At 38.4% G+C, this 20,772-nt stretch overlaps 1 protein-coding gene across 2 annotated transcripts in view; it reads left to right on the top strand.

Annotated features, from left to right (window-relative positions):
* Positions 1 to 20,772, top strand: part of LOC126236367 (serine incorporator 1) — a 113,056-nt gene that overhangs the window by 40,633 nt on the left and 51,651 nt on the right. For both annotated transcript variants that reach the window (XM_049945609.1, XM_049945610.1), the window contains exons 5-6: positions 7,758 to 7,842; positions 14,343 to 14,526. In XM_049945609.1, the coding sequence (XP_049801566.1) occupies positions 7,758 to 7,842; positions 14,343 to 14,526 (269 nt within the window). The remainder of the gene's footprint in view (positions 1 to 7,757; positions 7,843 to 14,342; positions 14,527 to 20,772) is intronic.

The raw sequence follows: 20,772 nt of genomic DNA, 5'->3' as shown, positions 1-20,772 counted from the left end.
AGATGTATGAGAGAGGGGAAATACCATCAGACTTCAAGAAGAATATAATAATTCAAATCCCAAAGAAAACAGGTGTTGACAGATGTGAAAATTACTGAACTATCAATTTAATAAGCCACGGCTGCAAAATACTAACATGAATTCTTTACAGACAAATGGAAAAACTGGTAGAAGCTGACCTCGGAGAAGATCAGTTTGGATTCCATAGAAATATTGGAACACGTGAGGCAATACTGACCCTACGACTTATCTTAAGAAAATAGATTAAGGAAAGGCAAACCTACGTTTCTAGCATTTGTAGACTTAGAGGAAGCTTTTGACAATGTTGACTGGAATACTCTCTTTCAAATTCTGAAGGTGACAGGGGTAAAATACAGGAAGAGAAAGGCTATTTACAGTTTGTACAGAAACCAGATGGCAGTTATTATGGTGGAGGGGCATGAAAGGGGAGCACTGGTTGAGAAGGGAGTGAGACAGGGTTGTAGCCTCTCCCCGATGCTATTCAATCTGTATATTGAGCAAGCAGTAAAGGAAACAAAAGAAAAATTCGGAGTAGGTATTGAAATCCATGGAGAAGAAACAAAAACGTTGAGGTTCGCCGATGACATTGTAATTCTGTCAGACACAGCAAAGGACTTGGAAAAGCAGTTGAACAGAATGGACAGTGTCTTGAAAGGAAGATATAATATGAACTTCAACAAAAGCAAAATGAGGATAATGGAATGTAGGTGAATTAAATCAGGTGATGAAGAGGGAACTAGATTAGGAAATGACACTTAAAGTAGTAGATGAGTTTTGCTATGTGGGGAGCAAAATAACTGATGATGGTTGTAGTAGTGAGGATATGAAACGTAGACTGGCAATGGTAAGGAAAGCATTTCTGAAGAAGAGAAATTTGTTAACATCAAGTATAGATTTAAGCGTCAGGATGTCGTCTCTGAAAGTATTTGTATGGAGTGTAGCCATGTATGGAAGTGAAACATGGATAAATAGTTTGGACAAGAAGAGAATAGAAGCTTTCAAAATGTGGTACTACAGAAGAATGCTGAAGATTAGATGGGTAGATCACATAACTAATGAGGAGGTATTGAATAGGATTGGGGAGAAGAGGTGTTTGTGGCACAACTTGACTAGAAGAAGGGATCGGTTGGTAGGACATGTTCGAGGCATCAAGGGATCACCAATTTAGTATTGGAGGGCAGCGTGGAGGGAACAACAACAACAACAAGACCAGGTTCTGATGTTTATTCCACTATTCTTCTTCTTGAATTGTTTTGTTGCAGTCCAGATTTCTTCTTCTTAAATTGACTGATTAGTTCACCTTGCTGTAGGTGGCCCACTTGCTCCCAGACTGGGCCTCCATCATTCATTTTGATATTCTTCCACACTCTGCACATGTCTGAACCAGTTAACCTGATCTTCTCAAGTCTCTCATTCAGGTTTTCTACTCCAATTTCGTTCATAGCATGTTCATTTCTGACTTAGTCTCTCCTCGTTTCCCTTCGCATAGTTCTTGGGAATTTCATTGATCTGACTTGGATTCTAGTCTCCTCTCTTCTTATCATTGCCCAGGTCTCCATAAACAGCAGAGTAAAACTAAAGAAATTTTAGAAAAATGGAAAATCAAGGTATGGGTCCTGGATAAGATACAGAACGAAAAGTTATTGTGAGTTTCAAAGGCAACATCAGGTAACTATTGACTGAAGGCTGGGAAAAGAATAAAATAGAAGACATTTTATTTAGCATATGGCTAATACAGACATATCATGAAATTAAATTACATATACATATGTACATATTGACACACAAGAAACTTAAGTTTGTCTTTACAACTGAATATCCAGTCCTTCAATCCAGCGCACTGCATCTGGAGTTGCTAGCAGGAAGTCCTCTTTGGCGGCATGATAGGCTTGAATCCTGCATTCACTGACAATGTGGTGAACAGTCTGGTATGGAGCCCCGCAGTCTCAGGCTGGATCAGGAATAATCTTCCACTTAAAGAGAGCATCCCTGCATCGGCCATGTCCGGTACGGATTCTGTTGAGAGTAGTCCAGGTGTTGCGTGGTATGTCGAATCCACTTGGAAGTCTAGCACCTGAGATGATGTTATGCAGGTGTACATCTGTCACTGTTTCCCACCGACCTTTCCATTCTTAAAGAGGTTTGAAATCCTTAGCAACCATGTCAGCAGCATCGCATAGAGGTGGATGGCGTGATTCCAGTCTCTTAAGATTTAAAAGTGGCATGTCGCTATGCACGGGTAGGTTAGAATTCCTGGAGATCTTGTGGAAGGGCAGTACATCTGCGTCGATCAGGAGTCATTATACCGGTTAACAGTGGAAGCCAATAAGCTGGAGTAGATCTGATTGTGCCTGATATTATGCGCATTGTCGTATTCAGCTGGGTATCAACAAGCCTTGTATGATGACTGTTCGTCCAAACAGATGCACAATACTCAGCACTTGAGTACACCAAGCCCAAAGCTGAAGAACACAGGGTGGTTGCTAAAGATCCCCAGGTAGTTCCGCATAGCTTATGGAGGATGTTGTTTTGAGTCCTCAACTTTTGAGCTAAGTTAAGAAGGTGTTGTTTGAAGCATAGTGTACGATCCAGGATGACACCAAGATATTTTGGATTCCAATTATGACGAAGAATTCTGCCTCTGAAACTTACTTCCAGTTTTACGTTCGCCAACTGGTTATTTAGATGGAAGCAACACACTTCTGTTTTACTCACACTGGGTTCGAGTCTCCAGATTTTGAAGTAATTATCTAATGCAGACAGGTCATTGGCTAGAATCTCTTCTGTTGTCTTCATTTCCTGGTGTTTTACGGCTAGAGCCAGGTCATCGGAATACCAGTATTTTCTGGACGAAGTGTCAGGTAGATCCGATAGATACAGGTTGAACAGTAAGGGTGAGAGAACTGATCCTTGAGGCAATCCGTTGTTCAGCTTCCTCTCCTTACTTATGTTGCTTCCAGTGATTACCTGGAACTGCCGATCACTTAGCATGCTGTCAATCAGTCAAGCCATTGTTCTGCAGGGTATGATGCAGATAAATTCGTAGATAAGGCCTTCCCTCCACACAGTGTTGAAGGCGGCAGTTAGATCAACAAATGCCACAGATGTTTCCTCCTTCATTTGGTATCCTGACTCTATGAAGGATGTGAGAGACAATACTTGGTCACAGCAGCTACACCCTGGTCTGAAACCTGCCTGATCAACTGGAACATTCTCTAGGATAGCGCTACTTATTCTGTTATATATTAGCCTTTCAAAAAGCTTGTAGCAGCAGCTAAGTAGGGCAATGGGGCGACAGCTTTCTACCTTGTTGCTGGGTTTGCCAGGTTTCAGAACAGATATTGTCTTTGCCTTTTTAAACTCCAATGGAAGTTGGCCAGTCAGCAGGATGTCAGTGACAAATGGGTAGCTTTGAAGTATTACAGAAACAATTAGGCAAAAAGACGAGGTGCAAAAGAAATCCTAAACATAATGGATATTGAATTTAATTGATGAAAGGAGGAAAATACAAAAACACAGCTACTGAGGAAGGTGAGAGACTGGCGGGAAGTACTTAATAGCAAGGCAGGAATGTTTATTAGGAAAAATTCAAAGCTGTTGAAGTATACAAGACTATAGGAAAAGCAATCATGACTATAGGAAAATTAAAGAGCCCTTGGGAGAAAAGAGAAGCAGTTGTATAAATATCAAGACCTTAGATGGCAAGCCAGTATAAAGCAGAGAAAGCTGAAATGTGAAAGGAACTTATAGAAGTGCTATATAAATAAAAGGAACATGAAGACAGTGTTATGGGAAGGGTGGAGAAAGTAAATGAACATGATGTGGGGAATGCGATACTGAGAGAATAATTTGACAAAGCATTGAGAGAACTAAATTAAAACAAGGCAGCTGGAGTAAACAAAACTCTCTCAGAATAATTAAAATTTTTGTGAGGATTGACCAAAACAGAACTACACTACATTGTATGCAACATATATGAGGCAGTCAAATATACCCTCAGATTTCAAAAAGAATGTGATACTCCAAATACCAAAGAAAGCAGATGTTGACAGGTGTGAATATTACTGAACCATCAGTTTTATGGTTTCAGAATACAAACAGAAATTATTTACAGAAGAATGAAAAGACTGGTTGCAGTGAAAAGACTGGTTGCAGCCAGCCTTAGCGAAGATCATTTTGGGCCCTGGGGAAATGTAGGAACACATGAGGAATATGCGCTCTATGACTTACTTTAGGAGTTAAAGGAAGCTGAAACTTTGTTTATATCATTTAGAAATTTAGAGAAGTCTTTTAATATTGTTCACTGACTTACATTGTTTGAAATTGTGAAAGTCACTGGAATGAAATACAGGGAACGAAAATTAATGTACAGCTTTTACAGAAAACACACTGTAGTTATGGGAATCAAAGGACTTAAAGGGAAGCAGTTGCTGAGAAAGGAGTAAGATGGATAACAATCCTATCTTCTATATTATTCAGTCTGTATATAGAGTGAGCAGTAAATGCAACTAAGGGGAAATTTGGAATGAGGTTTGCCACTGATATTGTCTTCTGTCAGAAACAGCAAAGGACTTGAAAGAACAGTTGAATGGAATGAATAGTCTTGAAGAGAGGTTATAAGATGAACATCAATAAAAGTAAAACAAGAGTAATGGAATGCAGTAGAATTAAATTAAGCAGTGCTGAATCAATTAAATTAGGAAGAGAGATACTAAAAGTAGTAGGCGAGTTTTACTATTTGGTCAGCAAAGTAACTAACAATGCCTGAAATAAATAGGGTGTATTATGTAGGCTGGCAAAATAGAGACAATTCCCTGAGAAAGAGAAACATGTTAGTATCGAATATAAATTTGTGTGAGGAAGTCTGTCTGGAGTGCAGCATTATACAGAAATGAGATGTGGATGATAAAGAGTGAAAGTTCAGATAAAAAAAAGAGTAAAAGTTTTTGTAATGTCACAGTATAGAAGGATGCTGAAATCAGGTGGATAGAACGAATAACTAATGAAGAGTACTGAATCGAATCATGGAGAAAAGAAATTTGCGACAACTTCATTTAAAGAAAGGATCTGTGAAAATGACACATTCTGTAGCATCTTCGAATATTTTAGTACCAAAAGGAAGTGTGTGTGTGTGTGTGTGTGTGTGTGTGTGTGTGTGTGTGTGTGTGTGTGTGTGTTGGGGGGGGGGGTGGATTGTAGAGGAAGACAGTGGTTTAACTACAGTAAGCAGGTTAAAGTGGCTATTGATTACAATTGTTAAACGGAGATGAAGAGTCTTGCACAGGAAAGACTAATGTAGAAAAAGTGTATCAAACCAGTCTTCCAACCAAGACCACAGTATAAGCAATATAATTCTGAAGATCCGTATTTGGAATAGCTGATTGAATTTGAGTGTGCAACAGCATTGTAAAAATCACTTTGTGTTTCAGCATTAGAAATGATTCAGTTGTCAAAAGTTTGCTGGTTACCTTTTTTCAGAGTACACTTGTCATGCACATTAGTTTTGGCAGTATTTGATGAGGGGGAAAATTAATTTATAATGTATTGGACTCTCTCTAGTTAACCCAAGGCCCACAATAAAGCAAAGCACAAAGTTTTCCTGTATTATAACTTTAGATATCACCAAAATGCAAAGTCTGCGTTCCAGAATAATACTTGAATGTTATGGTTCATTTGTCTTTCATACCACATATGGTGTTACTTTTATTCACAGTTTGCTGTGAAATACACCTTTTTTATTGTTTTGTCCTGTCAGCATATCTGCCTCTTGCCATTTTGTTGCTTTCACCTGAGAATATCATCAGCTGATATTGGATTTCACATCTTGTTCAATATAGCTGTCTTTCCTTATTCCATTTTTGCTCAGCTACCTGTTGGAACTCTTATTTGTGAAATGTCAGTGTTTGACATGGGCTTAATACACCACCGAGATTTGGTGCTCTTCCAGTGATCCTCTCATCTCTCCCTCGTTGTTTACTTTTTATCCATCCTGTACATTCCATTTTTTTGGTGTTCCATTGATCACAAGACTGGTCCCTTCCATGCTACTCTGCCTTAGGCAGTCTTGGTGCTTTCTGTGGGCTTCAGCCATTGTGTGGAATTTTAAAAGCTTTCTGCTGCTCCATCCCCTCCCTCTCCCCTTAGTTTATTGATAGTATTCCTATAGAACTACCCTTTCCATTCACCATAACTTGTCCATTTCTAACATCTACTGCAATTTCAGCTTTCTGTCAATCTTTTGTATATGAAACAAAATATGCTGTTTCACTGATATTTCCATCAACTAGACAGATTAAAAAACATTTACATTTGTCATCCCAACTCATTTCCTGCATAAAGTTCTTTATTAAGGAGTCTCATCTTTATTTTATCAGCGTGTCACAACTAATGGGTTAGTAGTGTTTATTACTGACTGCTAATCATAAGTCACTCCCACAGTGCTGTACTCAGTTTTGATAAAACTGATATAAAACATTAATTTTATGTAGTGTGAGAGTAAAAGAATTTGCAGTAACAGTTTGTTTTAAGGTTATAGTCTGCTGTACTCTGTAGGTTTCCCATCACTTTAAGTGGAGACAGCAAATCAGATAATGCCTGATTTAAAAATATCTAAATCATGCTATTTTAGGGGATTCTGCACAAATTATTACTTAAAACCAGCATTTAAAATATTCTTTCCACAAATGAATTCCATCCTTCATTCATCTTATCAAAAACACTTCACAGCTTTTTCAATAATGTAATGTCAACATTCTCCAAGTCATTTTGGGGATAAAACATTGATAGAATTTGGCAGACCCTAAGAAGGACAATTGTTTCTAATTCTTTATTTCAGTGCGTTTCATTATTGTTTCCATTTTTAGCGGGATTTTGCCTGATACTTGCACAGTAATTAATATGGTCCAGGAATTTAGTAATTACAACTTTCCTAATTTAATTGTAATGTTGTGCTCATCCAGGTGTCATAACACCTCTATTCTCTCTGTATTCATTCTACAGTTCATCTTCATTCTACAGTTAAAATACGTTAAAACCATTCCTATTTTGAAAGAATTCATCCCTTTATCCTTCACACACTGTACTAACTATGTGTTCTACTAAAAACAGATTGGCTTTGTTTTCATTAAGTAAGTCTACATGGAAAGTAGGCAACACACAAGATTTCTGTTCTGAATCCCATATTCATAAGATGATAGGTGTTTCGCTCACAAGTATCTCCCATCAGCTATTTAAGGTACATTCTAACATATGTCCATAGATGGACATGGCCTTTTCTGTCTTCTTACTAATATATCTTCCCATAACTGTATATTTATGACTAACATGGCATTCAGTGTTTATTTTGACAAGTCCTATGATTAATTTCATGAACACTGACAAGAAGTTGTTACCATACTACTTAGTTCAGTTTGGAATCTTGTATGATGAATGTTGCAGTTGCATAAATGCCTGTGGGAATCATAGTTTAGTGAAGTAGAATAAGAATTTCTGGAAACCTCATTGATTTTTATTTCAGTATTTAAGTTCTAAATTTCCATTGCTATTGACGGATTCCGTCAATTGTTGCTATGAATTAATTTCAGTTGTTGAAGTTTTGATAACTGATGCTTTATGTTTATCAAAATGAAGATTGTTTTGCACTTCCTACTTAGATTGTGCAATTAGATAGAATATTCCAGAGTTAATTACTACTGTTTGTAATAGCGGTCTTTAAGATAATTTTCTACGTGTTGCAGGTATTGTGCCTTACTTACGGTAACCTTTCTAAACTATGCCCTGGCTATTACTGGATTCACTTTGCTGTTTGTGTATTACACCAAGGTCAGTTTTTGTTAATGTTATCTGTTGAAAGTTGATCTGTTTTTCATGTTTTGTGTATGTGTTTTTTTATGTTTTTATTTATGCTGCTATTAACTTTTTTGTTTCTTTTGGGCATTTAATTGTGTAATGTGTCTGTGTTTCAAATTATTTACATGTTCCCTCTGAAAGACTAGAATCTACAAAAGGAAAGAAAGGAGTGGTATCTTAAAGGGGTTCATGACAATCCTGTACTTGGGAGATGATTGTTGGGAGCAGTCTGATAATGTTAATCTCAAACACCTCTACCTGTCAGACAAGTACCTGGGGGGGTAACATGGACTTGGAGAGTAACAGCACCCAAACATGGAGTATGTAACAGTTGAAACAAGTGATGAACTATTCTTCAAGCATTATGTAAAATCTCTGAGGAAGCGCACCATGGAACTTATTAGTGAGAGAATCACCAAGGGGAAAGGGACATTCAAAGTGTGCCATGCAGCATTGTCCCTCATTTGATTGTGTGTTACAAAAGACAGTCTGTATCTGAATGTTCAAGGTGTAATGTATAGCTAATGGCCACCAGGATCCAGTCTGGCCAAACTGTTCTGCTGGCTTCCAGATTTGTATGTCTTATTCAACAACATAGGGTTTATTGAACAGCAATTAAGTACAAATCAAATCACAGAAAATAGTAGGTCCTGACTCTTCTTGAACCAAACAGAAACATAGACTTCTAGAAATGGATACCTCTTGACTGTTAAAATACTCTAGAAATTTAGTGAATAACTCAAAACATTAGTGTTAGGGGACTTTCTCAGATTGGCTAACACTCTAATATGGACCACTCTTTGAGTGCATGCACACACAGTCGGTGCACTTATGGTAGGTACAACATGCAGTTGAGGAAAATAAACATGTCCGTTTTCAGCCAAATGTCGATGGACGGAAATAAGAGTCCAAATCAGTGTTGAGAAAATAGACAAATATCACAAGGTTTTCATAAATAAGTCCACCGGAGAGCTTTTAGTACACATCTGGAGCTGTGACATGTGAGACCACGCCAGTCTGCAGAAGTCCCTGAATCTGTCGTCGTTTATCCATGTGACCTGGTGCCAGTAGATGTCACACCTTGCCACGTCTGCCACCATAGCCAGACGTTTGTGTAATTATATTGATTGGTCCATCAATATATCCGGTTGGATTACAGGATCTGAAACTTTGTTAGCATTTTTAGAGTAAATTATCCAGGTAGATATAGCTGCAGAGTAAATATTTTTACAATTGAAAGGATGACTAGCAAAGCAAAACATTAAACTATGGACCAGTCTCCAGATCTGAAGGGACACTCATTCCTTCATTTGTCAAAAGATGAGTGGTCACGTAGATAGGGAGGATAACACCAATATAGGAAAATGAACAAGTTGAATATCACTGGATGGTTATGCTTATCAGAACATTATTAGGAAATCACTGTAACCAAACCGATACATTTAGATAAATAGTAGCTGATATTATACTATTGTACAATCAGAAAAAAGGAGCTACTGTAAACAAAAATCAGTATTAAGTCCCAGGTTGTGTGTCGGTTAGCATTCAGAAGTTTTTCATATGCTGTCATGACAGATACACAAACTGGTAGTTTACTCAGTTTTTAAGATGCATCGAAAAAATTTCCACGTTTTTAATTATTTTTCACTTATTTTAATCTTGATAATAAAGCATTCTAACCTGTTAAATCAAAGCACTGCCAAAAGCACTAAAAGATTACCCTGACCATTACTGACACATGTATTACACACAAAAGACACTTCAAGAATAAATTTAAAATAACAAAAGAGATGGGCAAGAAACAACTAAAAACATCGAGGAGAATGAAAATGAGTTCACAAATAACAACAAAAAATTCTTTGCATGCCACCAATAGACGTTAGTTAGAGAAATGAAGTGCATAAGGAGATAGCATAATTGGTTTGGCTGTCAGAAGTGGTGATTTTGTTAGCTGTGGTGGGAGTTATACAAAAGGGGTTAAACCTTGAACTGACTACCGTATTTACTCGAATCTAAGCCGCACCTTTTTTCCGGTTTTTGTAATCCAAAAAACTGGCTGCGGCTTAGAATCGAGTGCAAAGTAAGCGGAAATTCTGAAAAATATTGGTAGGTGCCACTACAACTAACTTCTGCGTCGAATATATGTAGCGCTACACAGGCACGCTTTGCAGGCACAAATCTCTGCATCAGTAAATAAATTTTAAAAAAAAAATTTAAAAAATAAAAAAACGGTGGAAGACGAGCTTTTTTTCTCCGCCCCGAGTTTCGACCACTGCATTTTCATACATTATCCAACGAAATAGATACAAATTCTGTATTGTTCATCTTCGAATGTAGCAGCATTTCAATGTACTACGAAAATCCGACTGGCAAGACTGTTTGGGATGTTTGTCAATATGGCTAACTCTTAAGTTCTGAATTTTTTCCTACCTGTGAGAAGAGATGGTTGCTAATAGGAACTTCCGTGAATTGTGAATCACATGCAGTATTCTCTTCACCATAAGAATAATACGAATATAAACATTTTGCCACGTATTCTTTCGTGTTTGCTGCTATCTCATTTAAATCCTGTCTGTCTAATAAACTACGAAACTAGGGTGAGACAACAGCAAACGCGAAAGAATATACATATCATGTCATGAAACTCGTATTATTCTTATGCCTAATAGTGATACAGTAAGAAATGAAGCACGGCAATTGACTAGATTTTAAATTTAAGATGCCTCTAATTTCTGTGCAGAATTTAATGTACTAAAGAGGCATCTGCAAAGATTTTGAAATGGCGAAAAATTTTAGCTAAACTCTCGTTCAGAACATCTTCTATCATACGCAGTCTATTATTTGGTTCTTGTTGATCATTATCAAAGAAGGCAGCAGTGTTAAGTAGCAACAAATAGCAGTCTCTTGCCATTGTTTCGCTAATGAGATGACTCTCTCTCTCTCTCTCTCTCTCTCTCTCTCTCTCTCTCTCTTTCTTGTTTTTATTGTAAGCGGCTGTAGCGTTCGCAATAGCAAGCCATGCCGCAAGCGGCGACAGGCGGTAAATGCTCTTATCAGAAGTGACAAACAATGCATGACACAGTACAGTAATGCATTTTCAGCTTAAAGTGAAGTAAACACCTATAACAAAGAGAACGGCACTTATCAGATCAAAGTCCGCCCCCGGTAGCTGAGTGGTCAGCGTGACAGACTGTTAATCCTAAGGGCCCGGGTTCGATTCCCAGCTGGGTCGGAGATTTTCTCCGCTCAGGGACTGGGTGTTGTGTTGTCCTAATCATCATCATCATCATCATCATCATCATTATTTCATCCCCATCGACACGTAGGTCGCCGAAGTGGCGTCAAATCGAAAGACCTGCACAAGGCGAACAGTCTACCCGACGGGAGGCCCTAGCCACACGACATTTCCATTTCTATCAGATCAAAGAAAAATAAGCAATCAATTCAAACCAGATGAAGCACGTGAAAAAGGAACGGTACCCGTATAAATACGGACGGAGCACCTGACGCAAAGCAATGGCTACCTGGTAAAGCTTAACAGCTATAGCTGTATCGTCATTCATTCGACCTAAATTGTCTCATATTTCAATGGACCAACTTTGTTTCGATTTGGAGGTGCGGCTTAAAACTTTTCTCCCCTTGAATTTTGAGTCTCAAATTTCAGGTGCGGCTTAGATTCGGGAAAACTTTTTTTTCCTTTATTTCGAGTCTCATTTTTCAGGTGCGGCTTAGATTAGAGTGCGGCTTAGATTTGAGTAAATACAGTAATAGGACCTCTGTAGTAAAAGTGCCACAATCAATGACTCAAGGGCTAGTTACCAACAAACTTAAATTTGTTTCAGTGGCAGCCACCTATAAAAATGGAGTTACCAATATCCTGAAATCACAGGTTCATTTCATTTTGTTCAGTCTTTTCAAAGATTTTATTTGAAAAGTGGCTTACAGTAATCATTCTACACAGCATTATTTGCTAAATGACTCAGTTTGACATTTGTAATGGGTTCTCTACGTAGAAGATAACGATCCTACCTTTTCTCCCCATCTACATTGCTTTGAGCCAATAGAAATCTGTAGCAATATCGTCAAATTATATCATTAGAGTGATCTTTAACTACTGCTCTCAGTAATGTAAAATATTTTGAGTATGTGGTAAAAACTACTCTTTTGATTGCATTTGAAGTTAGCTTATCAACAGTATCAGGAAAAGGATACCAGTACATTAATACTCACTGTAAAGATGCAAGTTATGCTCTGTGCAAAATTCTACTAGGCGGCTTCCTCTTTCATTTCTTACCCCCAGTCCATATTTACCTACTAAATTTCCTTCTCTTCCTTTTCCTACTATCAAATTCCAGTCACCCATGACTATTAAATTTTCCTCTCCCTTCACTATCTGAATAATTTCTTTTATCTCATCATACATTTCTTCAATTTCTTCATCTGCAGAGCTAGTTGGCATATAAACTTGTACTACTGTAGTAGGTGTGGGCTTCGTGTCGATCTTGGTCACAATAAGGCGTTCACTATGCTGTTTGTAGTAGCTTACCTGCACTCCTATTTTTTTATTCATTATTAAACTTACTCCTGCGTTACCCCTATTTGATTTTGTATTTATAACCCTGTATTCACCTGACCAGAAGTCTTGTTCCTCCTGCCACCGAACTTCACTAATTCCCACTATATCTAACTTTAACCTATCCATTTCCCTTTTTAAATTTTCTAACCTACCTGCCCGATTAAGGGATCTGACATTCCATGCTCCGATCCGTAGAACGCCAGTTTTCTTTCTCCTGATAACGACGTCCTCTTGAGTAGACCCCACCTGGAGATCTGAATGGGGGACTATTTTACCTCTGGAATATTTTACCTCTGGAATATTTTACCTCTAGCGGTTCTAGGCGCTCAGTCCGGAGCCGCGCGACTGCTACGGTTGCAGGTTCGAATCCTGCCTCGGGCATGGATGTGTGTGATGTCCTTAGGTTAGTTAGATTTAAGTAGTTCTAAGTTCTAGGGGACTGATGACCATAGATGTTAAGTCCCATAGTGCTCAGAGCCATTTGAACATTTTTGAATATTTTACCCAAGAGGATGCCATCATCATTTAACCATACAGTAAAGCTTTCAATATGTGTAAGAATTTCTACTAACTTTTGCCTGTTGAAATTTCTGTGACCAGTTTTTTAACTGGGAGTGCAACAATTTCTGCCTCATCATCATTTCCTGAATTTTGTAATTAAACCACAATGGGTCTTTCCAATCCTTAATACACTTAGTCAGCACATATTTCTCTTGAGTGTGATTTACAACTAGTTTAAACTTTATTTAAATATGATGGACACAGGGGTTATGAGCAAAGTGATGGCCATTCGTTGTCTAAGTAGGCTGCTTACCTGCTCTTTCCAGCATAAAAACTCATTGCTGTGATATGGTCACTATTCCATGTCTCTCTACTGACACTGACAGTAAGGTAAGGCCTGTTTGTAGTTACGAAGTTTAAAAGATTTCCGTTGTGTGTGGGTTGTCAAACTGGCTGCTTAAGATAGTTTTGAGAAAACATGTTCAGACCTGCTTCACAAGAATGTCTGACCATACTAGCTACAGGCAATCTGCAATCTCTACTGAGTTTAGATTTTCTTAGAATGATTCTACAACTGTCACAGCAGAGTTGGGTTGCTGGTAAAAACATCTGATGGTTCAGTTGAGTTCTAGACAGGTTACTTGTGTCTCGATAACTTCAGTCAGACTCCATTTCAACCTTGATAAACACAATAGTTTTTTTCAGTTGCTATGAACTCTCCCCCCTTATTGCAAATAACCTGTCTGTGTGATATACATTCCATGCCTGATAAATATTGCAGAGCTTTCTACACATTGGGTTTCACCCAACTGTTGGTTCTGAGTATAATTTGAGCATGACAACTGTAGAGTCATTAGGTAGAGAGTGAAATCAGGTTTCATTTAAACTAAACTAAAGACTCTTTGACTGTCAAAAGTTTAACAGTAATTTGTCAAAGCATTCATAACAAAGATCATGAATGCACAATCCTTTAGTGTTATAATTGTAAGATCTTTACTTTTTGCTGTTTCCCATGTCCCCCTCCACTTCCCCCTCTCCTTTCCAAGACATTACTAAGAAGGTATGAATGCATTTCATCTAACATACTTGATATTTATGCAACATAAGGGAGAGAGACACTCTCACCTAGAGCAGATCAACGCATGAAGCACAGAAACATATCACAGAAAAGAGCCTCCACATTAGCTTTTTTTTTTTTTTTAAAAGCACAAGTGCAATTTCAGTGCTGGCATCATGATGTTCTTTCAATGGGAAACTTGTATTGAGTAGAATTTGAAAACACACTCTCATATTCTGTAACTGCTCCTTATTTTTTGATTTTCAGTTTCTCGTTATTAACTAATTAAAAATTTTCCCATCAATGATATTGTAAACGTGATTGTGCTTTTCATTTCAGCCTGATGAATGTGCCTTGAACAAGTTCTTCTTATCATTCAACTTGATACTGTGCCTCATTGTGAGTGTGGTATCAATTCTGGGCCCTGTTCAAGATGCGCAACCGAGGTCTGGCCTTCTGCAGTCTTCTGTAGTAACACTGTATGTTGTTTACCTCACATGGTCATCCCTTTCCAATCAGCCAGGTAATTTTATTAACTTATTTACAATTATATTTAAAATTTTGAATAATCTTGATGGGTTAATTTTTCTGTCTCAGGGAAATTGTTATACAGTTGAAGTTAGAATTTAGCTTAAAGCTTTTACAGGGTGTTTCAAAAATGACCGGTATATTTGAAACGGCAATAAAAACTAAACGAGCAGCGATAGAAATACACCGTTTGTTGCAATATGCTTGGGACAACAGTACATTTTCAGGCGGACAAACTTTCGAAATTACAGTAGTTACAATTTTCAACAACAGATGGTGCTGCAAGTGATGTGAAAGATACAGAAGACAACGCAGTCTGTGGGTGCGCCATTCTGTACGTCGTCTTTCTGCTGTAAGCGTGTGCTGTTCACAACGTGCAAGTGTGCTGTAGACAACATGGTTTATTCCTTAGAACAGAGGATTTGTCTGGTGTTGGAATTCCACCGCCTAGAACACAGTGTTGTTGCAACAAGACGAAGTTTTCAACGGAGGTTTAATGTAACCAAAGGACCGAAAAGCGATACAATAAAGGATCTGTTTGAAAAATTTCAACGGACTGGGAACGTGACGGATGAACGTGCTGGAAAGGTAGGGCGACCGCGTACGGCAACCACAGAGGGCAACGCGCAGCTAGTGCAGCAGGTGATCCAACAGCGGCCTCGGGTTTCCGTTCGCCGTGTTGCAGCTGCGGTCCGAATGACGCCAACGTCCACGTATCGTCTCATGCGCCAGAGTTTACACCTCTATCCATACAAAATTCAAATGCGGCAACCCCTCAGCGCCGCTACCATTGCTGCACGAGAGACATTCGCTAACGATATAGTGCACAGGATTGATAACGGCGATATGCATGTGGGCAGCATTTGGTTTACTGACGAAGCTTATTTTTACCTGGACGGCTTTGTCAATAAACAGAACTGGCGCATACGGGGAACCGAAAAGCCCCATGTTGCAGTCCCATCGTCCCTGCATCCTCAAAAAGTACTGGTCTGGGCCGCCATTTCTTCCAAAGGAATCATTGGCCCATTTTTCAGATCCGAAACGATTACTGCATCACGCTATCTGGACATTCTTCGTGAATTTGTGGCGGTACAAACTGCCTTAGACGACACTGCGAACACCTCGTGGTTTATGCAAGATGGTGCCCGGCCACATCGCACGGCCGACGTCTTTAATTTCCTGAATGAATATTTCCATGATCGTGTGATTGCTTTGGGCTATCCGAAACATACAGGAGGTGGCTTGGATTGGCCTCCCTATTCGCCAGACATGAACCCCTGTGACTTCTTTCTGTGGGGACACTTGAAAGACCAGGTGTACCGCCAGAATCCAGAAACAATTGAACAGCTGAAGCAGTACATCTCATCTGCATGTGCAGCCATTCCGCCAGACACGTTGTCAAAGGTTTCGGGTAATTTCATTCAGAGACTACGCCATATTATTGCTACGCATGGTGGATATGTGGAAAATATCGTACTATAGAGTTTCCCAGACCGCAGCGCCATCTGTTGTTGAAAATTGTAACTACTGTAATTTCGAAAGTTTGTCTGCATGAAAATGTACTGTTGTCCCAAGCATATTGCAACAAACGGTGTATTTCTATCGCTGCTCGTTTAGTTTTTATTGCCGTTTCAAATATACCGGTCATTTTTGAAACACCCTGTATGTACAATGTATGTTAGCACCAGGGTGATTTCATCTTAAATCATACAGGTCATGTCAACTTGTAGTTATGAATTTCTGTGAAGAAATATATATTAGACCTCTATATCTTAAGTGTTAAGAAATAAAGTATTTTCGTTTTTTGTGTGTGGCACGACTCTTCTAAAAATTTATATTTTGTAAATAACTCTTAAAACAGTAGAGAACAAATAATATGATAAACCAAAACTACTAGAGACCTGGCAGTGTTTTGCGTTAACACTTCTCCTTAATGTGTTGAAATTTAGTTGGCATCCCTACACTTATGGGCTTCATTTAAATTACAAATTTGACAAAAATACGAAATTTAAGTTAATTTTTCCTCTTAAAAAAATTATTTTTGTCTGATCTGGAGAGTCACAGAATGCTATCTTGTCATATTACCAGATACTACTGATATAATTATAAACAGTATCTTCTCTGCTCCAGCTAACTGCATTATGTAAATATTTATTATTAAAAATGTAAACAATAGCATTTTTACTAGTTTTTATGAATTATTTGCATGAAAACCGTCTGAAAACTTTTCAAAATTTGCAGAAAATATTGTATGGTTAGTATGTTACTAGTCAGTGCAGTCACAGTGTGCAATATTTTTGTCTAAAGTGTTAAAAATTTTTCAACATTCTGCATATTTCGCATCACTGAATTTCTAGTGTAAAATGTGTGTTAGCAACACTGTTTCCAGTGCTCTTCTGTTTATCACAGATGTGTGAGAACTTGCACATAAACCATTCTGTATTGAGTTTTGTGTTTGGTTTGAATTTTTTTAAGATACAATATCATTGAGGAAACACAGTAGTGAAAGAGTGAGGTGTGTGGGCTATCAAAAAGACACAAGAAATGGTATTTAAGGAAAGTGGAAAACACATTCACAATTGTTGGAAAACTGTCAGAGGTGCTCAAAGATCGTATTAGCGTCATGTCCATTGTGCAGGAATTGCTACACTCACTAAAAGAAGAAATTTAGTGACAACCCACCTGAACAATCACCATCACCCGAATGTGTAACTGAAGAAGACAGTGCAGATATTTATATTCCTGGGTGTGGAGTTGCTGATATGTTGAATGTTAGCATTTCTGCTCTAGCCCCTACTACATCCCTCCAGAAATGTCCAGGAAAAGTAAGAAGCACAAGAAGAAAACAGTATGTGAAAAGAACAGTGGAAGAAATTGAAATAAGTTTTACACAAGCAACATCTTCAAAACCTTGTGAAGTGTATAATACAGATGCACTTGATGCAGAACCTGAAGAGTGATATGGGCATGAAACGTGCACTTGATGCAGAACCTGAAGATAATGATATGTGCATGAAACACGATGCATGATTTCGAAACTTAAGTACTGCTATCTCAACAGCCACCTATACTGAGAAAGTGCAGTCACTGACACAGATACCAGGTAACTATTCTAAGCAACAGACACAGAAATACATACTCTCTTCCTTACACTATTTGATTTCAAAAGCTCATAAAATAAAGAATGACAAGAGGATTTGGGCATGTCAAGATTCTTACTGTGGGCATCCATTGCAAGATGATACACTTACTCTGGAATATTACTTAAGTGATGAAAAAAATTGCAGCAGCCAAAGTCCTAATCAGGCTGATGTAGTTAGTAAAAATGGTGAAAAAGGTAAGATATCTCGCAAGGTTGGTAGTAGAAGCATATCTCCTACTGAGAAAGGAGAATCTGAATTTAAAAACTGGTCTCACAAAATTCTATTCATCAGACCAAAATGGGTAAAATGGCAGCTAGTGAAGGAAGTATGCACATGTATTTACTGCACTAATTTGAAACTTGTTTGTTTTGCCATAAGTAGTGCCAGAGGAAAGAAGTAAACAGAGTTGGACCTGATGCTGTTGTGTATATATCAAGAGCTGCAAAATAAATGTTGGCTGCAGAATGGCATAGTGTCCTGATACTGAAGTGATGACTGTTGAAGCATTTGACAGGCCATAGCAGAAGTAAAATCGGCCACATCCCAGAATACTGACACATTAGTTCTTCATTTCGTCTTTGCTGAGAACTAGTCTGTTGCTTTGCAGAATGAAATTCAAAGTTTCCACTGGCACACATCACAGGTAGCAATATTCACATTTGTTGCTCACTTCCTTACTGTCTTGCTACTGTCAGTGATAATCTCTTTCACAACAGTGCACATGCATGCCACGCTGTCAGCGTGATAATTGATGACAGCATCTAGAGGCTATGCATTTCCTAAACATGTGTATGTGACTGATGTGCAGTATCTCATTTTAAAAACCACTTTCAGCTTTGTGAGTTTGGTCAACACTGTAGTACAGGAATTAAGAAAAAAATATTTTCAGCAACAGATCATGGGAAAAGTGCATGTGATGGGGTAGGAGGTATCTGTAAAAATGTTGCAACATCATTTAATCTCCTGCATGAAGATGTTGATGCTATGAGAGCAGCATCCTGGAGTAGCTCATACATTGCAAGAACAGTTCTCCACGAAATGCAGCCTGTTACTGTGTGTGAAATGCAGAGACCACAGTAGACGTCAGAAGACTTTGTAGCTCATTTGAAGTAATACCAGGGTGGCTGAAAAGTTCTTGGAACAGAATAGAAAAAAAGTACTTACATATTTGAAACTTTTTTTAATGTAGTCTCCTGGTAGATTAATGCACTTGGTCCAACGATGTTCCAGTGCCTTGATCCCATCACAAAAATGAGTTTCCTCCAGGCCTGCAAAATATTTGTCAACTTCGGCTATCAATTCTTCATTTGAAGTGGATCTTCGTCCACCAAGAAAAATTTTCAGTTTTGGGAAGAGATGGAAGTCTGACGGAGCCTTATCAGGCGAATAAGGCAGGTGTGGCAGCAATTCATACCTTAGTTTGTGTAATTTTGCTATGGGGACGGCATGTGTGCAGGCATGCATTGTCTTGATGGAAGATGACTTTCTTCCTTGCTAAACCTGGCCTTTTTTCGCATATCTTTTGTTGCAATTTGTCTGGGATATTAGAATAGTATTCTCCAGTAATTGTTTGCCCTGTGGGGAGATAATCTACAAACAGAATCCCCTTTGCATCCCAGGACACTGATGCCATGACGTTCCCCACCGAAGGAATTGTCTTTGCTTTCTTTGGTGTTGGATAATCAGCATGTTTCCATTGCTTTGACTGTTTTGTCTCTGGGGTACAGTAGCACACCCAAGTTTCATCTGTGGTCACAAACCGGTGCAAAAAATCTTGTTCGTTTCTCCTATGCAGGCCAAACATTGTTCAGATATGTCCATTCTCATGCGTTTTTGATCCAGCACCAAGATTCGTGGCACGCATCCTGCAGATATTTTTTTTCATTTCTAATTCTTGAGTTAAAATGTGATATATCTTTTCAGCCGACATTTTGCAAGCATTATCAATTTCATGCACTTTTAATCAGCAGTCCTGCCTGACCATTTTGTGCACTTTAGCAATTATTTCTGGAGTAGTGACACATCTTGGCTGACTGCTGTGCAAATCATCATCTAAGCTATCCTGATCAAATCTAAATTCATTTGTCCACTTAGCAACAGTTGAATGTGAAGGAGCAGAGTTCCCCAGTGTATCCTGGAAATCTGCATGAATGTCCTTTGCTTTCATACCTTTCTTTACAAAGTACTTAATCATTTGCTCGAATCTCAATTTTTCCATCTTAACAAATCACTATGTGGGAACAACAAGAGAGCTATGCACTGCCAGAGCGCTCTTCCAATAGCACTGACATGGCACGTGTTTACAGGCAACAGTCCAATGAATATCATGTGAACAACTTGTGCTAGCACTCACCTCTCGTGGTCATTCCGAGAACTATTCAAACTGGCCTCATATTTTCTACAGCACTTCAGAATGAAATAAGAGATGTCAGATATTGAGGGGCAATGAGTTTATGGTAAATAATGGACAAACATTGATTATTCTTTTTACAATGCATAATGAATTAAGAAGGGAGACAGAAAAAGCAAAGGAGAAATGGCTGACAGGAAAATGTGACAAGATAGAGAAATTAGAGAAAGAAGGAAAATATGATGTGATGTACAAAGAAGAAATGGATTTGACATTCAGGGAAAAGAGAAACAACAATGGACTGATGAAAGTAGAGGCAGCAGATGGTAAAATGGGGAGTGAATCCCAAGAAATAATGAGAAGATGGGAAGAATGTATGGAATGGCTATATGCTGCAGACAGCCGACCAAGTGAAGAAGACCTTGGGGTAGAAGAAGAAGATAAAGTTGCAGATGATGACAAAGGAAATGCAATACTAACTAGTGAGATGGAAGAATCTTTGAAGGAGATGAAAAATGGAAAGGCAATGGGAATTGATGAGATTCTGGTGGAACTGTTAGTCATTGGAGAAAGAAGGGAAAAGGGAGATTGAATTGTGTAATCAAATATACATGACAGGAAAACGGCCAAAGGACTTCACAGAAAGTATCTTAATAACCATAGAAAAGAAAAAGAACAGCAAAAAGTGTGAGGAACGTAGAACAGTAAGCCTGATATTGCATGCAGACCAAGTCTTGCTGAGGACATT

Source organism: Schistocerca nitens, chromosome 2 (genome assembly GCF_023898315.1).
Source record: "Schistocerca nitens isolate TAMUIC-IGC-003100 chromosome 2, iqSchNite1.1, whole genome shotgun sequence".
NCBI classification, from domain to species: Eukaryota; Metazoa; Arthropoda; class Insecta; order Orthoptera; family Acrididae; genus Schistocerca; species Schistocerca nitens.
This window is presented reverse-complemented; position numbering and strand designations above follow the sequence as displayed.